This window comes from Lotus japonicus, chromosome 3, assembly GCF_012489685.1.
Source record: "Lotus japonicus ecotype B-129 chromosome 3, LjGifu_v1.2".
In the NCBI taxonomy this organism is placed as follows: domain Eukaryota; kingdom Viridiplantae; phylum Streptophyta; class Magnoliopsida; order Fabales; family Fabaceae; genus Lotus; species Lotus japonicus.
The window spans coordinates 93817826-93841965 of NC_080043.1; the positions used below are offsets into that span (position 1 = coordinate 93817826).

The 24140-nt window shown below is 35.2% G+C and overlaps 2 protein-coding genes across 3 annotated transcripts; one reads left to right on the forward strand and one right to left on the reverse strand.

The window, feature by feature from the left end:
• The first annotated feature begins 15398 nt into the window (after positions 1–15398).
• On the forward strand, positions 15399–19191 carry LOC130747601 (amino acid permease 4-like). Its single transcript, XM_057600577.1, has 8 exons — positions 15399–15639; positions 15731–15863; positions 16382–16615; positions 16839–16932; positions 17049–17263; positions 17349–17506; positions 17600–17827; positions 18580–19191. Exons 1-8 carry the CDS (start codon positions 15589–15591, stop codon positions 19003–19005), a joined length of 1539 nt encoding a protein of 512 aa, XP_057456560.1. The 5' UTR covers positions 15399–15588; the 3' UTR covers positions 19006–19191.
• Positions 19192–19343: 152 nt separating this feature from the next.
• On the reverse strand, positions 19344–21792 carry LOC130747602 (protein EARLY-RESPONSIVE TO DEHYDRATION 7, chloroplastic-like). 2 transcript variants are annotated; one of them, XM_057600578.1, is made up of 4 exons: positions 20852–21787; positions 20584–20750; positions 20025–20109; positions 19344–19688 (listed from the first exon to the last, which is right to left on the reverse strand). In XM_057600578.1, exons 1-4 carry the CDS (start codon positions 21622–21624, stop codon positions 19505–19507), a joined length of 1209 nt encoding a protein of 402 aa, XP_057456561.1. In that variant the 5' UTR covers positions 21625–21787; the 3' UTR covers positions 19344–19504. The 2 variants fall into 2 exon arrangements, with proteins under 2 accessions (XP_057456561.1, XP_057456562.1); XM_057600579.1 differs by lacking the exon at positions 19344–19688 and having other exon boundaries at positions 20021–20109; positions 20852–21792.
• Positions 21793–24140: the final 2348 nt, after the last annotated feature.

Genomic DNA, 24140 nt, shown 5'->3' on the forward strand with positions numbered 1-24140 from the left:
ATTGGGTTTGAGTTTTGGGTTTGGGTTCGTGTAACCCGAAATCCAAGGGTTTAGATTTGGGCTTAACTTTTGCACCCATATTGAATTTGGGTTTGGGTTTGGGTTTGAGTTTGGGTGTTAAGTTTGAGTTTGGGTGGAAGAATGGCCAAACCCGCACGCACAGGGCCCATTGTCAACCCTAATAGCGGTGAGTGCTAGGGAGCTACTAATTAACGTTTGAACGTTGTAGCGCTACTACGTTGAAAGCTTATCACGATTCTCAACTCGTTCAATCAATATGATGCTAGCTATATTGATATTAAACACCACAAATTCTTATTGATATGGTCTTATTTATATTAGGTTTAATTGCACATTTGGTCTCCCACATATACTTTTTTCATGACTGAGGAGAGGGACCAAAATTGCAATGGACGAAACTTGATTCAATTAAGAAAATTAGTTTTTTTAAATTAAAATATTATGAAATAAAATGTCACGTAAGTTTCTCGTTAGTTATTGGATGGAAGATGGATGGAAACCAATTCTGCAAATAGAGGTATTTGTGAGGATGTGTAATGCAATTGATTTTTGTCAGAGATCAAAATTGTGAAAAAACTATATGCGGGATCAAATATGTAATTAAGTTTTCATATTACTATGTAAAGAGATTTGGTATACTTGTTAATATTTATATTGGAACATACAAATAAAATTTTCTTGCAATTTAAATATTAATACTTTTTATACGGTAAAAAAAAATCTCAAACGAACTGTTATCACATTTAATCATAATAGACTGTTTTTTTATAGATAAATGTTAGTTATTAGTAATGTTAGTAAATTATTAGTCCTCCTCATGATTTGAACCCTGAATTCTTCATCTCACCCAACCATTATGTTCCTACCTCTTACCACTTGAGTTGTCATTTAGGAATAATAATAATAGACTGTAACATTCAAAAAAAAAATCATCATCGAATGTAATTAATTACGATATTTAATATTTGTAAGCTTTTAATTAATCAGAAAGGTAAATTATTGATATGAATAAAATAAACAGAAATAATTTTAATAATATTTTAAAAGTTGAGGAGTTGAATTGTAGCAAATTATAATTTCGTGATTCACAAAAAGCAAGACTATATATATCTTCATTTATTTCCAAGACATGGATGGGACAGAGCCATAACTGAGGACCATCAGAGTCAGACCTAATACCCTACACGCCTCGTTGCAATTTGATCTCTAACTTCACCTTCTACCAATTGGTTACCATAATTTTTTTCTGATTTCTCTCTAGGGTCAGTTGGGCAAATTGGATTATTATCCTCCATATCATTAAATACTAGCAGTGGGTTTTCTCAGCTCCTGTTCCTTTCCAGAGCAATGAAACACTCCAAGTTTGGGAGCAATTCACAAGTTGCCAATTCAAAACGCATGTCAGAGACTGAAAAGAACATCCCAACCCTTCCATGCCTGGTCAATTGTAATTAAGAATGACAAATAATGTTCTAGTTTGAAAAAATTCTTAGAGTGTGTTTGTAAAAAAAGTAAGAAAAAATTGTAAATCAACTTTCAATTAACAGGACTACTATTTTCTTACTTTGACAAAAAACACATTGAAAACGGTGATTTTCAATGTTAAGGCATTGGAATGTCGTAAAATGGAACAAATAGCATTGTTTTTGGATTATACTAGTTTGATCAAATAGCCTCTTCTTTTTTCAACACTTTGTTCTTTTGGATTATACTAATTGGATCAAATAGCATATTTTTTCACCACTTTTTGGTTGGTATATATGTATGGTTATTTATTTGTTAAATTGGGAAAGACCAAGACTTCCCTGCACCTCTAGGTTCTTATTGCTTTTTTGGTATAGGCTTACAATTAAGTGGTGATAATTTTTCCTTGTTTTTTTTTCAATTTTAAAGTCTATAATAATTTAATAATAATGGATCTACACTCATTCCACCCACACATCAAAAGAGATATGGAAATAAAAGAGAAAAATTATGATACATCAAAAGATTGAATGAGAAAGTTTTAGGTCATGCAAGAGGAGCTCTATTAATAATACCTGTTAGGTCGTGCTAGAGGAGCTCAATTAATTTCACTTGGGCCATAACTGGGCCTGGGCGTACCAAACTGTGATAGTGACTGGTACAGAAGCATGGCACAATGATCCATATGCGCAAGATAGCAAAAATGTAGCTGGTAGGAAAAGTTGACAAAGTTTGGTAAGATGTCTGTGATTAAATAATGAGGAGATTGAGATAAGAATTGGGAAAAACTGAAAACTATTTTTTAAAAAGGGGAAATAAATAGGGGCTAATTGAAGTAGCATATGATACTGTGTGGATGATAAGAATGGTGGAGATGAGAAGGGAAAGGATATGATAATGTGTGGATGATAAGAATAGATGCCCATGTTGTTAGGTAGTGGTTGCTTGGATTTAGGTGATGCTGATTGGTATGAGTGAAGTCATAAAATCCTGTGTATCCCATGTAGTCTTTTCTCAGTCAACCATCTATCCCTTTCACAAAACTCAACCTCTCTGCCCACAACACATCTATTTTACCTTTTTCCTTTTGTTTCAATTTTACTATTGCATAATTGGATTTAATTAATACTCCACTATACATTTACAATGTAAAAAAATTACACATGCATCTAATTAAATTTTTCATTTAAGTATTTTAAAATTTAAATTTAATTATGACATGATAAAATAAATGAATTCTAATTGAATAATTATATAAAAAAATTCCACACTCTTAATGCACAGTAATTAAATTCTAGTATTTTGTAAACCTAACCATGAATATACATGAATGAAATTAATTAATATATTTCTTGAGGATCATGTTAGGTCTTACTAAATTAATAAGAATCTAATTAGTTATTTGATAAAATTCAGATACATTTCTATACATAATAATTTTACTGTTTATCAAATTACAACATAGCACATGGTCTGAAAAATAGGAAGTTGAGAGAATTTAACTATCATATTAATAAAACTAAGAAAATATTAAAAATATGAGTAGTAATTGAGTTTTTTTTTATCGAACAAGGGTAAAACAATTATGTATATTAGTGTTTTTTTCTAAAAGAGCTTCACATATGTTTAAGTAGTTCAAAAGGTTAAGAGGCACAAAAGCGTCTCAGTTGGTTTAAAGATAATATATAGCTAAGCGAGTACCATACAAGTAAACTAAAAATGACACAAACAAGGAATGTCTGGCCCCTTACTAAGGTCGATCGGTCGATGCAAGACGACCATTTAAATAACCAACAAGCAAGGTTGCCGACAAGCAAACTTACGCTCGAAAGATTAACTATATGGCTTCCAAGAGCTTTGTAGAGACAATATGGTAGCCTCCGGGCCTATAAACATGTATGATCGTTTATTTATACAACATTTTGCTCATTATGCAAAACTCCAAATTTTTCTTAGTTTGAAATATTCTATCTTTATTTCTCATTAATTGGCTTGAGCATTAATGTCTTTCCCAGGTACACCGATAGCAGTTCGAACAACAACCATAGGATCCGAACGGTAGCGGTTTGATAAGCCATAGGTAGTGGTTTTAGAGGAGATAGGTTTCGGTTAAAATCGTAATGATCTTAGTTAGTAACTGCTACCATAGGATATCAACGACAACGGTTAAGGGAACTACTAACCACGTTTTTCGTAGTGGCTCGCATAGTTGCGGTTCCCAACCGCTACCTTAAAAGCAACAGAACTGCCACCAAAGGTGATTTTTTGGGTAGTGACTCCTAGTCGTGTCCATAAAGCTCCGCACACCAAAAAAGTCAATCAGGATCAAGTGGTAAGAGTTCGATAGCATGAGGGTTAAGGAGGGAATGAAGAGTGAAATGTTAGAGTTCAAACTCTTGTGAAAAAACTAATTGACTAATATTACTAATAATAAACATTTGCCTATAAAAAGAATCGTGCAATGCCATCTGAGACAATGAGAGAAGAATAATTTCATTATGGATGAACAACATAAGATCCAATTATACATAACCATTTTATCTTTTAAATTTTAATTCACTCACAATATAATAGAATAATACAACCTAATTAAATAATTATGTACCGAAAACAAAACAATCACTAATATGACTGATAAAAAGATAAATTAAGAACTACTGTGATTGTGAAAACATAGATGCATGGATGATCTTTATTTTTATATTTCTATTCGCTAAATGTAAGGATTTACATGAAAACTGTATCAAAATTAAGGATAAAATAGGTGTTTACTACTTTACTCTCATCATAATTCATTACTCTCAATTTGTGTACAAATCTCCAACTTGCCTGCCCAACATATCTTGCCTATTTTGGACTTTTGGTGAAACGAAGTGGTCCAGTGACTTCACGCATAGAAGAAGTACTGTTGCCTGTTGGATATCCGCAATCAAGATGGAACATTTTCTTGCATATTGATTCAAGTTGTCACCACTTGACATCTTTTGGACTTCAGATTTTGGAATTCAGATTTTTTATAACTATTGGCTACTTATTGGTTTTCAATTTTCAGATTTTGTTAACATTTATAAATTACTCTTATTTAAAAACTTGTAAATTCAATAATTTTTTCCGTCTACTTTAAATATCAGCTTAATTTCTCATGAATTTATTTCTCATTATCTTTTTCATATTAAATATGGTACAAATTTGAGGGAAATTATTTAATACTTTATAGTTATTAGAAAATGACTTATATTTAAAAAAAATCACACAAAATGAGTTATAATAAAGAATGAAGGGCGTACCTCTTATTGATTGAAATACATGTGAAACTCATCAAATTTGGAGTCAGAACCATAAGACTGTCTTAGAAGGTGCATACTTGGGTGCCCATAAATTTAAACGAGTGTAAACTGCAGGAGTGAGGTGTACCAATAATGTATAAACACTTAATATTACAAGTGCTCACTAGATTTTTTTAGATTATTTACGTTGTAACCCAACTGAATTTTAGCTTACTAAATATACCCTCATCTTTTTTTTAATAATTATGTATGTAAAACTTTACCACTGGTAAATTATACCCAGAAGCAAAATAACTCAGCACCCCCATTCCTCTGGTTTAACGTGATTTTGTCCCCAAATCTGGGTTTTAACAACATATGCATTCCAACAAACACACCAAAATCTGCAACAATATGTTAAAACACCAGTTTGAAGAGTGAAGAAGAAAGCAAAAGGGGAAAAAGCCAGATTGACGAGTGGAGAAGAAAGAAAAGGGGGAAATCCCAGATTGAAGAGTGGAGAAAAAAGAAACGAAAAAAACCCAGATTGAAAAGTGGAGTAGGGAAAAGATAGAAACGTAGAAGGACTCAGACCATGACCTGCACCACCAAGCCGGAACAAAACCCTCATCCTCTCAAATCCATCTTTGACAGCGGCCGAGATCTCGCCACTACCAGATGCAGAAGGAGAACAAGTAGAAGAGGAGGAGAGGTGAACCCACCAGATCTAGCCACCGCCGAGCAACTTGGCGGTGCCCAATTCTTCGACCATGTCGGTGAACAGGCACTGCAGTGCGACGATGATAGGGTGAGGAAGAATCGCAGAGGAGAAGGTTTGGTTATATGAGGTTGAATAAGAGATTGGAGATTCAGGAATCGATTTTAAGTTGAAGTGAACAAATGTTTATGAAAAGGTGAAAAAAAGTTGAAAAGATTAATTCAACATCCAATTTTTTCACCTAAGGACTGAATTGAAAAAATAGAAGGTTCTAAGGTTAGTTTATAATTACAATAAACCTACAGGGTTGATTCAGAGTTTCAAGAAGTCCACAATATTATTAATAAATAATCCAAGTGTAATTTTTCTACTGGTACATGTCACTCATGTATTTAACCAAAAAAAAATTTGCTTGTACCAGAGAAAATGCCTTTTATCAATGCTCATTTTGAAATTGTTTGGATTTAAGAGATTAATGTTGGGATTTCAATTGGTAGGTTTGCTTACTTAAAGAATCAACATGTCATCAATAGCTCTAATCGACATCTTAAACGAATGAATTCTCTTTATATAAGTGTTCAGGTTAAAAAAAAAAGTAGTGAATTCATGTGATTGATTCATTTTAAAAAATGTGGTTCAAATGTGTTAGACTTTTTAAAACATAAACCAATCACATGAAGTGGGTTAAAAATCGTATTTAAAAAATGTGTTAGTATCATCTCTCTTAATTTCAACCAAACTAAATTAAATACATAAGATTCACATCATTTGCTGTCTCTTTTCTCTATTTCTACTATATATACAATCTATTAATTTTTCTCTCACTATTTTTCTGTATCCTCATTTTCTCTCTTTTCACTTTTTCCACTCAACCAAACACAAATTAATTGTCCGTAGGCTGAAGGAGCTATTTTTGGTTTGTTCGAGTACATTTGTCTCCATTAATTGGCAGACAAAAAATGTGCAGAGAAGGTTGAGAACGAAGTGACAGCAAATAAGGGCTATTTAAGTTTATGCTGAAAAAGGTTTCACAGATGACTGGTTCATAGGCTGGAGCTGTTAACAAACGTACATTTATCATTTTTGATACTAGTTGAATTATAACATTTTCCTTTTGATATATTCATAACGAGTAGCTTTAAGTTTCTGTTCATATATTTCACCAAACAAATCAAGACATAATCATTAGTGTGAATTGATGTTAAACGATATTTAACAAAGGATTGAAGGAAAGGAAACTTCATTTTCATGACACACATATATATATATATATATATGGAGCATATCAGGTGAGAGGAGTGGTTTATGGTGAGAGATGAGAACAATTAATAATAGTCATTAGATAATTTTAAATGGTCAGGATTTAATCTCATTTAGTATATTCCCACGTGATACTCCAAACCCCAGTTTTTAATCCCACGCGCATCTTCTTCCTCTGGTTCCTTTCTCTCGGCGTTAACCTGTTTATGGCCACCCATCTGTCCTTGCCTTCGTTCTCTCCTCCCCTATGCCATTGAACAATTTCCTCAAAATCATGATGCCTTCATGCTTAGAAATGAAAGATTCCTAATTATTGCGCCATCCCAATCAATCAACAAAGCCATCTAGCCCCATTTTACCACATACAGACAGTTGTCGATTTTGCTACATTGACTAGCAATTGCTTCTTAGTTGAATTGTTTTTCTCAAAATTGAATTAATCCATGTGGCAACAGGATTTATAGATGAGAAGAGAAATTGGGGATTTTGATGAGAAATCCCTAAGTTTGCCAGTGAAGGATGAGATCTTTTAATTTGGCACCTTTCAGTGATGGGTCATGTACTTGTGTTTGAAATAGGGAAGAGAGCAGCATCAATGGCGGAATGGAGAAAGACAGCATCAGGTGCGTGAGAAAGAAAGATACAACACAGAGGAAGATGCGCGTGAGAATTATAAATTGGGGTTTTGGGTGTCACGTGGAGTGCATTTAAATAGATTAAATCCTAACCATTCAAAACCATCTAAGGGTTATTATTGAGTGCTCTCACCTCTCACCATAAACCACTCCTCTCACCTGATATGCTCCCTATATATATATATATATCGACTTCACATAATTCAAAGTCATCCTTAGTAAATTCAATCTTACCACATGGCAACATATATGACCCTGAGCATTTCCCTTTTAATTATGTTGTGATCTTGGTAGTACACTGATCTGATCGAGGTTTGCTTTGAATATGCTTCATATAATTTGAAGGTATTTTAGTGCTTTTGAACATTTTTCCAATTGCTTAAGAGAAGGATAAATATATCGGAAATATGATTTTGAACTAGTGAATGGTGGTGCAAATCCACTTTTGTGACGCTGTTTTATTACAGCACAAAATAGAAATATAAAACATTTTATATTTTATGGGGTTAATTAAAATTTACCACAAATTAAAAGCAAGTGTCGCTTGAATATTCTCATTATTAAGTGATTCACATATTGAAATTGTTAATATATGTATGATTGAGGGAAAACATTATATTTCGATTTTTGTTAAGTGCAAAGGGACTTTGGGCCAATTTATCTTTATTTATTTTTGTGAAGTAATCACTTATTTTATAAAAAAAACACTTATGTATTTTTTTTATCTACCCTATTGAGTGATAAAAATTAAATAGAATTTCAATAAAAAAGAAAACAGAACTTGATTATTTCTAGTTACTTTTTCAATGAAAGTAATTTTTATATTTGTAGGCTATCATAAGTTAATTACAGCTTTTTGAAAGTCACATAAAATAAAATCAATTTTCTATTTAACTCTAAAATCACTTATTTATTTGAGCAGGGTGTTTACACGGATTTTTGGTAAACAAATATCTTCTTAGTTCGACTAAAGGAAGTTTAGATTTCAGGGTCCTTTTGAGAAAACGTTTTGCCAAAGTGTAGTGTGTGGACGGATGTGTTTTCGACAACAATAAACAACTTCAAACGAAACTGGATTTTATTGAATATGAGTCGATTACAAAATAGTTAAGCAAACCAAAATAACATGGAAGCAAATTTCGACAAAACAAGTTACACATAAGAACTGGGAATTAACAAACTGAAATGCAAGGAAATTAAAGCGTTGGTTCTGCAACATACTCCTCCATCATCACGTTCTGCTCTCGAAGTCTCATTGATGCGGACGTTTAGAGCTTTTAGTGAGTTTTCAGAGTTTTCTAGTTGGGAACCTCTTCTTCTGCTGCTGCTTCCTCTATTTATATTGTTCTTTCTGCCCATGTTCTTGGCGGTTTTCCTTGGATGCACGATGACTTCGTGGGTTTTGAATTTTGGCGCATACCCCACGTTTAGCCGATGGTCTTCGCGCACGTGACTCTATTGCCACGTGGGTGGTTCTGAGTCGTGGGCAACCGTTGCTATTCGTGGCATCGTGGGTGTACGCACGTGCTTGTAATCGCTTGTTATTCGGTAACTGCCTCTTCCATTAAGGTGATCGAGATTTCTTCATCTTCTGAGTGTGTCGAGTTATGACTTTTACTAACTTGTCCTTGAGGGACATCGTGTGCTGAGTTGCCGGCTTCGCCCAACCCCTTCTGTCGAGAAACCATTTTTTGTACCATGGTGTCGATAATTGTAATGCTTGTAATTTTGGCTTAACACAGGGACAAACATGACTTTTACGAATAAAAATGGAAAATAAGTTTTGAGGGTAAGTGATATATAAAACACACAATAATTAAATTAACATGATGTTTCCAGAAAACTTGTGCCAAACATTCACTTGAGAAAATTCCAAAGAGATCCTAATCTCAGCATCCTTCCAAAATAGCATTAGCCAATATTAGTTGGTCTGGTGAATTGATTTTTGAGACATGGAATTGGCATCACATGTGTTGGCTGGGGCCCTTTTATCCTACAACAAAACTAAAAATTCCGAGACATACCTACTATATATGCAGCTTCATCTTATTAATTTGATAATGACATTTAATTTAAGCGGTAAGTTATTATACAATTATTGGATTTGTTTTCTCTCAACTTTCACGTGGCTCTGAAATGAAATCTCACACACCAAAATCAGATGAGATGAGAGGACGATCACTACTATTCAATTTCTTGAGTAGGATATAATAACTCATGAAATGCTCCAGAAACAAGATAATATAAAAAGTCATGATTCATATGCCGGACGATCACTTTCGTACGATTTTAGTTTTTTTTTGAAAGGATTTTAGCTTTGAATTCATGCAAACTTTCCTTCATAAAGTTTCACATGAAAAAATCCAGGAAAATTCAGCGAAGTGCAAGAGGTATATATTCCAAAAGTTCACCAGAAATTAAGTTTGAAGCGGTTATAAATTTAATCCCATAAAATGTTTACTTAGGTGCCTATGTTGCTCCATGCATCTACGTATCAATAATCTAAAGAATGATTGTTAATATGAATATACAACTGGATTGGTCAAAGGTCGCCCGACTTAATGCCCGCCCAATTGGTTTCTGAAGTTGACGATCTTCATTTGAGTGCTCAAGGTCCGAGCCTCCTAGGTGGTGAGATATCAGGTCAAGCAGCTAGTAGTCATCATTACATGCAGTTTGGAGCTTTCCTTTTGGGGTGCATGACTCGAACCTACAAGTGAGCAATGTGCCTTAGTTTGGCGTGAGCCTCAACCTGACTGGACAAGCGATGTGTTATTGTTTAGCGTAAGAGGATATTTGAGTCGTGTTTATATAAGGCCCAAGTTCATATAAAAATTATAGGTTTAATGTTTTACATTTCCCAACTATAAAAGGAAAAGTTTGTTTGTAATTAAGGGATTTCACTTCATTTATTACTAGATCGGTTAGATATAGATTTTTCCTTTTTTGGTAGGTTTGGACTTTAGTCGTCGTATTGTTTACCTTGAACAATAACATTAATTAATACTATGATATTGATCAAGATTAATTCAAGAAATAAGTAGCAAGGTTGAGTTTGACAAATTTAACATTGTGCTAGCGCTATAACCAACTAGCATAATAATCAATCAGCTTGGTACTCATTACAGTCACACCGGTTTAGATGATGATGATGTGATGTTTGGTTTTAGAAGACTTTGCCAATCAAAACACTAACTCCTCTACAGACCAACCAACAACTTTCCAATTTCATTTCACACTCTTAGATTCAATTATTCATCCCTTCCTGAAAGAGATAGAGATAGAGATCAGTGATGGTGATGCAAGTCCATAAAGTATTGTGAATATCTTGAATTGCTTGAAAATGAAGGTAGGACTCTTCCAATTCAAGATGAGGCCTGAGGGATTGATTACTAAGCTGGACAAACTGTATTAACGAATGCAGAAGGTGGAATCTCCATCGGCCCAAAAATGATATTTTTGTATTGGGCCGTATGAAGAAGGATCTAGGCTTAAGAAGCAAATTTGTTGACAAAAAGATTTAAGGAAAAAGGTTGTTGATTGGCCCAAGCCTATTGCCACAAGAACCTTTATGTCTGAGTTCTATACAATACAACTATTATGACTTATGAAACGAGCCTAATTTGACAAAAAAATCTTCAAATTTATTATTTTTGGGCCTTGTTTGTTTTGTTTGCCATTTTGGGCTTTGATCTACGAAGCTTTGAACTACCGACAAAAACAGATAAATAAATACATTTACAATAAAATGTTGGATTAAGTCCCTTTGAAAAAACAGCTTAATTAAGAGCTTATGGTAATAAACGCTTATTCATAAGCTTTTTTTAAGAAATTACTGAAATTAAATGAAAATAAGCTATATTTAAGTAGAAGCTTTTTTTCATAAGTCATTTCATAAGCTATCCTGAATAGCTTATGAAAACAAACTTAAAACAATTTATGTTAGGTTATAAGCTGTTTGTATAAGCTCTCTCAAATATTGATATAAGCGTTTATGTTTTCAGATAAACTCAAATAAGTTCATCCAAATGGGACCTAAATTTGTAACTAATATAACACTGAATATAAATTTGTCAATTAAATCAAACCACGCCAAGTTCAGGGTGGACAAATTAAATTACTGGTTAATTAAGACTTATTTAACTGAGCCACAAGACATGATCCGTGAAACTAGAATTGACCTCTTTTGTTTTTTAGCCAAGGAATTGACCTCCCAAGACGTTTTTGTTGAGTTGTTGAAGCAGAAGAAGCCCACCACACCATCACAGTACACTCTCCACCACAACCATCTTTCCCATTAAAGTAAGTGCAGAGCTTGTCCTGTTTAGTTTTTTTCACGTAACTGAGTTTGTCCTAAATGGGACAGGATAAACAAGCAAGCCAATACAATTCTCACCTCATTATAGACGGTGGAGGGAACCACAGTCTTTATCTGTTAAGAGCTAAAATAATTAATTAACAAGCAGTTAAAAGTGCATGCTTTCAATTGATGAATCATGAAATTTATCTTTTTTTATTTCCTCCTCATGGATATCCGTTACATTTGCAATCTTCCACAGTTCCACTACTAAAAATATATCGAATAAGGATATGCATATATGAAAAGAGCATAAATAGTATTTTGATAAGCTATGAAAATAGATTATAACCTACTTATTAGCTCTTTGAGATTATTTTTGTAAATGGTTCCAATTAGCTTACAATTAAAAACCAATAATTAGACCTTTATAGAAAAATATGATGCACTAACAATATAAAATTTTTTTACACCTCAACCAATCAGATTGTATGAGTGTGTATAATTAATGAAATTAATTAAAAAAAAATAGATTTTCTCAGATCTTGAAATTTGATTGATTGACCGTGTGTTGATACCAAAATTTTATATATATCATGTGCCAGAACCTTATAATTTCTAGTCGAAATATGGTGCTGGTTTTGGTGTCGAAATTATATGTTGATGGAGCATTGTTCATGGTATTGGTTATCAATTCAACTATTTTTTAATGTGTCCAAGTTGTCTAATTGATTGGTGAAGTTCTCGACTAAAGACAAGGAAAAAGATGGCAACTGTCAAAGAAAGTGGAACGTGGCAATTATGGAGGTGGAAGTGGTGCAAGGAGTTACCTGAAGTATAGCTACGGGAAGTTGACACAAGTTGTTGCAAGTTATTTTATTTGTAATTATGCCAAGTATGTGGCTATAATGTAGGGAGTTATTTTCTAAGATTTAATCTCCACCGTAGGATTAGAGTAGCAGTTTCCTCTTAAGCTCTATAAATATCAGTTTGTAATATGAACAAGGGGTTGGATTCCTAAATGACTGCAAAGCTCTAAAAAAGCCTTCAAGCCCACGGTTATGGCAAACGGCTTCAACGAGTGTGCAGTAGACGGATTCCTTCCACCATTTACCATTCCAGTAATGAATTTGCTTCGTTCTTATTTGTTTTCTCTTTGATTACCTTTTGATTCCTTGCGATCTTTTTTATCTTCTTTTAAATTTCTACTTGTTTCTACATCTATTGCAATACTCACCGGAGTGTTGTTTCTTTCAAGTTGTCACCGGACAACTTCTTCACTTTTGTTTTCACTCTTGAAAACACACATAAATTGCCTGTAAGCCGTCGGACTTGGAGAGCCCATGAAATAGGATCTGATCCTTGAAATAATTAATTTACATGTGATTTTACGAAAAATCAGTGTAAAACCCTAAACCCTAAATTACACTGATTTTTCGTAAAATCACATGTAAATTAATTATTTCAAGGATCAGATCCTATTTCATGGGCTCTCCAAGTCCGACGGCTTACAGGAAATTTATGTGTGTTTTCAAGAGTGAAAACAAAAGTGAAGAAGTTGTCCGGTGACAACTTGAAAGAAACAACACTCCGGTGAGTATTGCAATAGATGTAGAAACAAGTAGAAATTTAAAAGAAGATAAAAAAGATCGCAAGGAATCAAAAGGTAATCAAAGAGAAAACAAATAAGAACGAAGCAAATTCATTACTGGAATGGTAAATGGTGGAAGGAATCCGTCTACTGCACACTCGTTGAAGCCGTTTGCCATAACCGTGGGCTTGAAGGCTTTTTTAGAGCTTTGCAGTCATTTAGGAATCCAACCCCTTGTTCATATTACAAACTGATATTTATAGAGCTTAAGAGGAAACTGCTACTCTAATCCTACGGTGGAGATTAAATCTTAGAAAATAACTCCCTACATTATAGCCACATACTTGGCATAATTACAAATAAAATAACTTGCAACAACTTGTGTCAACTTCCCGTAGCTATACTTCAGGTAACTCCTTGCACCACTTCCACCTCCATAATTGCCACGTTCCACTTTCTTTGACAGTTGCCATCTTTTTCCTTGTCTTTAGTTGAGAACTTCACCAATCAATTAGACAACTTGGACACATTAAAAAATAGTTGAATTGATAACCAATACCATGAACAATGCTCCATCAACATATAATTTCGACACCAAAACCAGCACCATATTTCGACTAGAAATTATAAGGTTCTGGCACATGATATATATAAAATTTTGGTATCAACACCAAGTCAAATTGGTAATTGATCAAATTGACAGCACATACTTTGCGGTTACTAAATGATGCTTGGAGTGGGTTTTTCAAACGGTTATCAAGTGAAACTGGCAGCAGCATAGCATAGCATCATGGAGTAGTTACTACATATTAGGGAGAGTTGTTGCTGGAAGTTATTATTTTGTAATCATGCCAAATAAATGGCTGTAGATTGTGTAGTTATTTCTAGTTCATTTGTAACCGTAGGATCTAGTAGCAGTTTCATTCCAAGTTCTATAAGTAGCAAATCTAATTGTAAAATTACTCAGACTCACACAATTACTCAAAACTCTCAATGGATGCCTCCAAGTCTCATGTGACATATGGCTACAAAGAGACTAAGAGTGTGCTGTGATTCTCACCTTTAATTTTCAATGCAATTTCATTTCCTTTGCCATTTTGATTTCCTTTTACTTTTTGTTCCTCTTTTTCCTTTCGATCCTCTACTATTTTTTCCCTTTTGTTCATACTGTTCTTCACAAAAACCCGACCTTGACATTTAAAACGTCTTCACTAAAGAACCCAGAGAGGACTCCGAATCTGGTCCTTAAATTGCTTTTGGATTCTGTTTGTTTACCAAAAATCGGTGTAAACACCGTGTAAAAAAAACTTTACATTGACAGTGCATAGAAATCAAACTCCTAACTATAAGCTATTTAAAATTTATTTTCAATTAACTCTTAAAAAAAATTAAGAGCTCTTGTCCTCTAATGATAACTCGAGTGTTTAGAGCTGATGACATATAGATTGGAGATGGAGAGGTTCAGAGATTAATCCCTTAAATGGTGCAATATATCTTTTCGATGTAAAAAAATAAAAATTATAAGCTCTTAAATAAATTTATGAATAAGTACACTATTTGATTAGTTTATTTACCTAAACACGACTTAAACACCTTTCTACAACTACAACATTAATAATATGTGTATAGCCATACAATGCATACATTTTTTTGACACTTTTTATTCTCATTATTTTTTTTCTTATCATATCATATATTACACCTATCATGTATTACAATTTCTTTTCTCATTCTATCTCTCATGGACATGGTCTATCATGTATTACAATTTCTTTTCTCATTCTATCTCTCATGGACATGGTCTATATTCCTTGGGTGTACCCCAATATTTATGGTTGATGAATAAATATCCATTGATGCAAACCAATAACAAAAGGTTAGTATTGTTTTTTCTCTCTCTCAATCATACCTTGTGTGTGTTTCATATATATGGGCATGCATGTGGTAACACACAAAAATACCATATCTTAGATATTACCAAGTTCATCTAATTATTCCACCATCTCCTGGCCCCATGCATTCACAGAATGACAATTTTTTTTTTTATCTCATAAGCACACATGTTCTTAATTCCCTATATAGGTCGGCATTGATTGCGAGCTGAAAATATCCTTTCCTAACACTATTCAAGTAAGATTAAATCTTCAAAATGGTTTATACTGTTTTTGGTTTCAATGGAAACGTGTTGTACGCAGATTGCCCATAGATAAAGCATTTTTTTTATAAAATCGCTTTCACTTCCAGCAAAAAAAGAATCATTCCTCACACTCACATTTCTTCTAGTTCCTCCCTCACACTCACTCAACTATTCAGCATTTCAGCTACATTTCACAAACATGTTGTCAAGAAGTAGAACCCTTCCTAGCAGAATCCACCATGGAATTAAAGTTAGCAACTTAACCATTATTCCAGTACTATGCTCTTTTTCACCTTCTTTTTTTTCTTCTTAAGATTGATGTTCAAATTGTTTGCAAACAGATAGAAGAAAGGCATGATATCAAGCACTCCTTACAAGTAGAAGTGCAGCCCAAGATCCAAAAGGAGACTGAAGCAATGGCTGTGGATTCTAACTCCAAATGCTTTGATGATGATGGCCGCTTGAAGAGAACAGGTTCTGGTTTTGCTTAAATTATAACATAACAATGCTAATTTAGAAGCATCCATTTAATTTCTTTAAATATAAAAATCCCCTTAATAGCTTTTAATTTGGAAAACTTGTCTTCCTCTTGTAACCAGAAAAAGAAAAAGAAAAACTAGGAAAAATGAACTTGTTTGAAAATTCAGCAGAACTATTAATACATAAGGACTTAAACAAGCTAACCTATGCACTAGCTATTGAGTAGACTGTTAAAAGCAAAATAAAATTTGTACCTAGAGCTCAGCTAAAAAAAAAGAAGATACTTGAACTAGTAATAGCATATTAGGACACAATTTAACGCATAGAATTCCATAAGGGAAATGGATTCCCTGCCTTAAGAGAATCCCTACATTTTGTGTTACTGCAAGGTATCCCTCAGAAGAAGGAACCTGGATCCTTCCAGAAGCTTCTGCACTTTGTAGCTTCTCCAATTATGTGGCTTTTCACCGTAGAACCTAACATGCTATAAGAATCTGTTGTGTGTTTTGTAGGGACATATTGGACAGCTTCAGCTCATATCATCACTGCTATAATAGGCTCAGGAGTACTTTCACTGGCATGGGCTGTGGCTCAGCTTGGCTGGGTTGCTGGACCTGTTATCATGCTTCTCTTTGCCATTGTCAATCTCTACACTTCCAGCCTCCTAACGCAGTGTTACAGGGCTGGTGACTCTGTTACTGGACAGCGAAATTACACCTACATGGATGCAGTAAAGTCCATCTTAGGTAAAAAGGATTGGAATAAGAACTTGTAAATGTTTGCTTGGATGCACACTGAGCCAAAATAACATTGGATAAAAGCAATTTCTTTGAGCTTTTGTGTTTGTCCACGGTGATTCTGGCTTCACTGCGGTTTTTCACCATGTATCGAAACGTGCAGTAACTTTAGAAGTCATATGATGTAATGTTGAAACTTGGAATTGATTATGGCATTCCTTTTGGGTTTTAGGAGGAAAAAAAGTGAAGATATGTGGCTTGATCCAATATGTTAACCTTTTTGGAATTGCAATTGGGTATACCATTGCTGCTTCAGTCAGTATGATGTGAGTTACCAACAGTATATTTTTTGCTCTATGAATTTGAATTGACTTTCACTGACTAGTAAGTAACTATGTTTTATGTTGAATGTAAATTCTTCACCTTACACTCATTGTCTCAGGGCTATAAAAAGGTCAAATTGTTATCACAAGAGTCATGGAAAAGATCCATGCCGCATGTCAAGCAATTGGTATATGATAACATTTGGGGTGGCGGAAGTGATTCTTTCCCAAATCCCAGACTTTGATCAAGTATGGTGGCTATCCATAGTTGCAGCTATCATGTCATTCACTTATTCTTTTGTTGGATTGGGTCTTGGTGTGGCCAAAGTAGCAGGTACAAGCAGATTTATATTTTGTGTACATAATAGTTTGTGCAGCACTGAACTATTGTTTACTCTGTGCAACTTTTTATCTTGCAGAAAATAAAAGTTTTAAAGGAAGCTTGATGGGAATTAGCATTGGTACAGTTACACAAGCTGGAACAGTCACTAGCACAGAGAAAATATGGAGGACTTTTCAAGCTCTGGGGGCAATGGCCTTTGCATACTCTTTTTCCATTATCCTCATTGAAATTCAGGTAATTCAAATAGGGTCCATGAGGATCATACATTCATACATATTGATTCTTCACATGAAACACAATTTTACATGATGAAGCATTTTTCCCCAGGACACTCTAAGGTCTCCTCCTGCTGAGTATAAGACAATGAAAAGGGCAAGTAGGTTGAGCATAACAGTTACCACAGTTTTCTATTTACTCTGTGGATGCATGGGTTATGCAGCCTTTGGAGATCTTGCACCTGGAAATCTTTTGACTGGTTTTGGGTTCTATAACCCCTATTGGCTTCTGGACATTGCCAACCTTGCAATTGTTGTGCACCTAGTTGGGGCATACCAGGTACTACATCTTATCATTTGTGAGCACTAGTAATCTGTCATGAAATTCAGAAATTTGCACAAGAATTGTGGAGAGCTTAAAATCATTTGAACTGGAAGCAATAGACTAAAAATTTAAAGTTAAACAAAAGAGAATTGAATACAGACTTGCTGTGATCTTCCTTGTCTCATGCATTGCATCTCCTAGAATTACATATAATAGTATTTCAAGAAAAGAGAAACCTTCAGACTATTGTAATTTATAACTAAAAATGAACTAACTAGAAACCAGGCAATTACATAGTGCTATATTAGGACCTAGTGTTTGTTTGGTTAAGCATTAGCAGAATTGATTCTAACAATATTGTGTATAGTAGGCATGGGTTAAAATTAAATGATTTATATTTGGATGCATTTGTAAGAAAAAGTGGTTTTTGCAGGGGTAATGTTGTTGAATTCAGTTGTAAAATCTCAGAAATAGAATATTATACTCTTCGATCTTCTAGGATAATTGATTTTAGGGTTTAAATCAGTTATCCTAAATGACGCACAATTCACAAACATCTAATTGTCATACAGAATTGATTCTACTCTATCTGAATTGATTTTAAAGTTCCCCCGTGTACCGAACACCCTCTTAATGTTAGTGTCTTAATTCAAGTTTCCATGAACTTTTGAACATTATCATGGTGCTATGTGTTACTTTCCCACTTGGAGTGTGCTAAAGTAATGTACTAATATAGTTACTTATGAACTGGATTTATATTGTTCCAGGTTTTTTCCCAGCCCTTATTTGCATTTGTTGAAAAGTGGATTGCACGTAAGTGGCCAAAGGATGGTATAGTCACCGCAGAATATGAAATTCCCATTCCCTACTTTGGGGTGTACAAACTCAACTTCTTCCGCTTAGTATGGAGGACCATCTTTGTGATGTTGACTACCATCATGGCCATGCTATTGCCTTTTTTCAATGACATTGTTGGAATACTTGGAGCTTTTGGGTTCTGGCCCTTAACAGTTTATTTCCCAATAGACATGTACATCTCACAAAAGAAGATTGGAAGATGGAGTAATCGGTGGCTTGGACTTCAGATGCTTAGTGTCAGTTGCCTCATCATTTCATTGTTAGCTGCTGTTGGCTCTGTGGCTGGTGTTGTTTTGGATCTCAAGACTTTCAAGCCTTTTAAAACTAGTTATTAAGGGAAAAGATTGACAAATAATAGGTTGGTTCCTGTAAGACTTTGAACTTTGAACTTCAGAAAGAATGATTTCTATGCCTGTTAGATGACAATTCTACTTCACTACTTCTACCCCTTATACTTTGTAGTAAACATATAACAGTGTAGACTCTTATCACAACTATTATATACGATATATCTCATCCACTACTTCTCTCTTTTCTCTTCTCTTCTCACACCCTATCTGCACTCTGCCGATGTCTACAAATCACTTTCCTGTATACTAACTCAGAACCCCATTAAGCATCCTGTGAGCAATGGACATGGAATACAATGAAACCAGTAGACAAGTTGAAAGAATGTAACAAAGGCAACTTCTTTTCATAAACATCTACCATTTACTACATACACTAATCTTGATCAAAATTAATTAAAATAACAAACAAACTATTAAACCAATACAACAAATATACATATGTATGGGATTGGGAACATCCTCATTCTAATGTTGCCATCACTAGTTATTTCTTAGCCTTCAGTTCAGCAGAGCTTGCTCGGGCAGCAGCTTTAGCTAGTGTTGTTGGTTTGATCACACTCTTTGGGTTGAGTGCTTTCCTAAGTTTGAACACAGTCCAAGCTGTTCCAATTGCATGCCCTGCAGCATCAAGGCCTTCATTTGTAACCTGAGCAGCTTCTTCTCCATATCTGATATCACCAAAAAAACAAAAGGCAAGTCAATATAATACATCAAGACGACTCAAGAGACTTCTTGCATTGGTTAATTACATGCAAGCTCAAATGAAAATAAGTTATGGCTTTGTCTAATGTTTTTTTTTTTTTGAAATGACTTTGTCTAATGTTAAAATCAAACAAGTTACGTAATCCACCAAACTATGAACTAAATGAACCACATAAATAAAAAGGGATTGGTCTGATAAAATTATGATTTCAAGGAAGGTTCTTCGATCATTGAAACCAGGAAAATCATGTTGGTGAAGAGAATAATTCATACAAGACTGAATTTAGGGAGAACAAACTTACTTATGTGAAACTAGTCCGGTGGTAACAACTGATGAAGTAGACATGACATTCCTTCCAGCTACTTCTACAGCATCACAGACCTTATCTGCACATAAACCAAAGAATAAGAAGAAAATAAAAAACCTAGCTTGCATAAACAATCACATGAACACTGAGCCCAAAAGCCACATTTCAAGAGTGCAGTGCATTGTAGGGTAAGATGTTCCCTATCTTCAAAGCTTCTACCAACTTATCCCACTTTTTTATCCTCTCTTGCATTGATTCCCCACATCAAATAGTGTAGATATATAGAATTTTTTACCAACCTCCCTTTCATCATAATCAATTCTAAAACTAAGAAGCTACTCATTATCTTCATAATTGATTCTAGCTTCATAATCAATTCTAGAAGGGTTTGTAAATATAGCATTATCAAATTATCATCAATACTAAAAGCGTTTCTAAATATGCACTTAATTTGTTTCCAAATCTCAACACTTAACAATCCATATTGGCATGTTTTGACATGTGGCTTACAGCAGATACCAAGCACATAAAGCCAGAGATATGTCTAACTTACTGAATCCATCCATGGAAGCAAGAACAATTTCTCCGGGAAGAAGGCTGAAGAATTTCTTTCCCGGTTTAGAGTTGACTACTGAACTAGTGAAGAATCCAGACACCTTCACAACCCCTGAGAGAATTCCAAGGGCCACTTTCTCTGACATCTTAGTCAAATTCTTAACCCTGAAAAGTCAAAAACCCCCATAACATCAAAATTCAGAATACACAATGAATGAAAAATCAAAATTGACACAAACAAAGTAGGATTGGAATTTGGAATTTACCTTTTCATTCTCTCCATGGCTTGGGGACTGATTTGTGAGTTCTTTTCACCAGGCTGCAACCTCTTCTTCAAGAAATCATTCCCCCATTTCAACCTATCCACAGTAACATCCCCACACCAGAGAATCCCCCTCACCATCTGACCCGACCCAGAAGCTATCCACCTCGCGAAACGGCTGCTGTAATCCTCCACGTTTGGAGCCAACGTGGTCCAATACGCCGCCGATTTCTCCTCCACCGCCACTCCCTTCTCCTCTGATTTCAACACCGCCCAATTTCCCAAACCCTCCACCTTCTCCACCGACAGAAAACAGTACTTCTCCAGAACCTCATCGAGTTCCTTCCCTCTTCCTCTCCCTTCCGCTGCCACGGTGACACCATAGTTCAGCACTTCAAACTCTCCACCCTCCTTTGGAACTCTAATCGTGAAGAAATAGTGAGAGTCATCAAGCTTCACCGCTGAAACGTCCTTAGCTAACGGCCACTGAACTTGATCACCAACGGAGGCCAAAACAGTGACGACTCTGTCCCCTTCCATGAGGCTTATTATGTTGAGGTCGCCGGAAGCGAGGTGGACGCTGGAGTCTTTTTCTATGAGATGCAGAATCACGCCGGGGACGGTGACGAGAACATGCTCCGATGGCTGCTGCGCCGTGGTGGGATTGCCGACTGAGGGATACATTGAAGAGGAGGTTGAAGCGTGAGAGAAAGGGGAGTTTGCGTCTGGGTTAGTGGAGTGAACTTGTGGGTAGAGAGATTGATGAGGAAGAGACATGGTTATGGTTATTGTGTTGTGATTGTGAGAAAACTATGATAGTTTTGTAGTGAAGAAGAATGAATGATGATGAGGATGAATACAAGAAATTTATAAGCAAAGAGACAAATATCGACATAACATCCCGTCGGAGAGAAAGGACGTGGCGGTGGAGTGATGTGACACTGACATCTCATTCGTTGGAGTGTCAGGTAGTTACTTTCAGTTTAAGAAATCAATCAATGGAACCAACTCAGAAGCAGGAAGTTTTTTTGTTGTTGTTAGGTCCAGTAAGCCCATACATTTGTGCAGCCCATAAGAGTTGGACTGCTCTTTATTGGAAAATAAAATATTTGCTTCATCGGTTTCGGCCACCACTCAACCTCACAAATGTCGTAAGCACAACCGCAACTCAAGCCACCGCCGCAACCTAGACTTGAGTGTTGGAGTTGATTGCAATGTAAGTCCCACATTGCTAATGAAGGGAAAAAAATGAGGTCAAGGAAAGCTATTGGAGAAGTCTCACATTGTTTAGATTAGCGAGGGGTAGGGGAGTCCAATGCTATATATATATATGGATCTAGTTCCTTATTTCAACATACCAAAACACCAAGCATTAGCACCTGAAAGCACTTTTAAGTTTATATTTGTGTTTTCTTTTTCTCTTATACTCTTGTTTTAGAGTATTGTGAGATGTAGTTCAAATATCCACTTTGGAGAGTGTAGGTGTACTGAGGTCATGGGGTGGTTGAGAATGAAGTCTATGTGTTTTAACAATTTTCACTTAGTTGTTTATTCTATAGTTATCGGTTTTGACAACGGTCGTGGTTTTTTTCTCCGATTTTGGAGTTTCCACGTTATATTCTTATGTTGTTGATTGCGCTCATGATTTATTTTACTTATTCAGTTGTGTTATTTCCTAACATTGAGGTCATTCTCCCCCATCGCTTCAGAGTTTCGGGTAAAAATGGAAGAGTTTTGATTTGTTTTAACTTTGAGAGGAAGTGAAGTTTAGGTCGATTACGGCATTATCTATGTGTTTTGGGGTTAATGTTCATCTTCCTATAGGTTTTTTGAATCCTAAATGAATGGACTATCAATATTAAGGTTTTCTTTCTACATTCTTGCATCTATAGTATATATATATATAAATAGTAATGTTCAATGACCAATTCTTGTCTAATACGTAAAGGCCGACATAGAGAAACAAAGGGTTCAAAGAGAGGCAAAGAATGACATGTTTCAAAGTTCTTTTATGTTTGTTATAAGAAGAATGCATTCTATCACGAGGAGTGCTATGAACGTTATCTTTAACACTCTTTCCAACACTTTTATTTGTGAAAGTTGGCGTAGGTTCTACCAATACGAAAAGATAGTGTTAGTCATCTTTGTCTTTCTCCCCCACTCTCTTATGTTTTTAAACTATATTTCCCTCTTGTTTCAGTCAGTGGAGATTTCTTAGTCAAGGAGGGAATCAAGGAGATGCAGGCAAACAACGATGGGGCCTGAATCCCACAAGCTTTGTTAAAATTTGGTTTTTTTTATCAAAACTTGACAACACATTGCACCTTCATGCTTTAAGCTCGGAAGACTTCTGATTCTGATTAGGTAAACATTCGGATTTCCTCTTTGTCTTATAATATTTTTTCTTCATTTTCTTTCATGTAGATGAAATAGATTTTGTATTTGATCTTACATTTGTGAGAGATGATGAGAGATTATGGAGTACGTTATTGTTTCGGTTCTTACCTCATTATAATTTGACTTTGGTACTTAAATTTCATTATAATTTAGACCACACATAATCCAAATTTAAGTACCAAAGTGAAATTATAATGAGGTAAGAACTGAAACAATAACGTACTCCATAATCTCTCCTCGTCTCTCACAAATGTAAGATCAAATACAAAATCTATTTCATCTACATGAAAGAAAATGAAGAAAAAAAAATATTATAAGACAAAGAGGAGATCCGAATGTTTACCTAATCAGAAGTCTCCCCCTCATCATCTGCCTTTGCAGCTTTAGCCTCCGCATATGGGATTGGTTGTATTCGGTAGCCTTTTCTTCCCCATCCTCAGATTTCATAGAGTCAGATTTCGTAGAGGATCCGGATACGGTGCGTGATAAGGTCTTCCGCTTCTTCCGAGCCTTTTGCATGTCTTCAGCGCGTTTCACCACTATGGAGCGTTTGAAGCCGCTCGCAACATCTTTTGCATCATCATCAGCGGCAGCTTTAACATCCGCTTCTTCCTATTGAGCTTCTAGTTTAGCGACAGCTACGATCATTTCATTGGACTGCGAAAAAGAGATGGAACATTAGGTCGTAATAATCAAACGGTGAAATAAAAAATGAAACAACACTTACCGGTTCACCATCGCTCCGCCGATGAAGGAGCGGTGCCACCTCCTACGATGGGTGGAGTCTTGCTTCCTCCACGTCAGAGCCCAAGCGCGATTTCTTACTTTTGGTCCAGCGCGCAAAAGGAAGGCGAAAATGTCTCATGACTCGTGGCGACACAAACCCTAATTCTCTA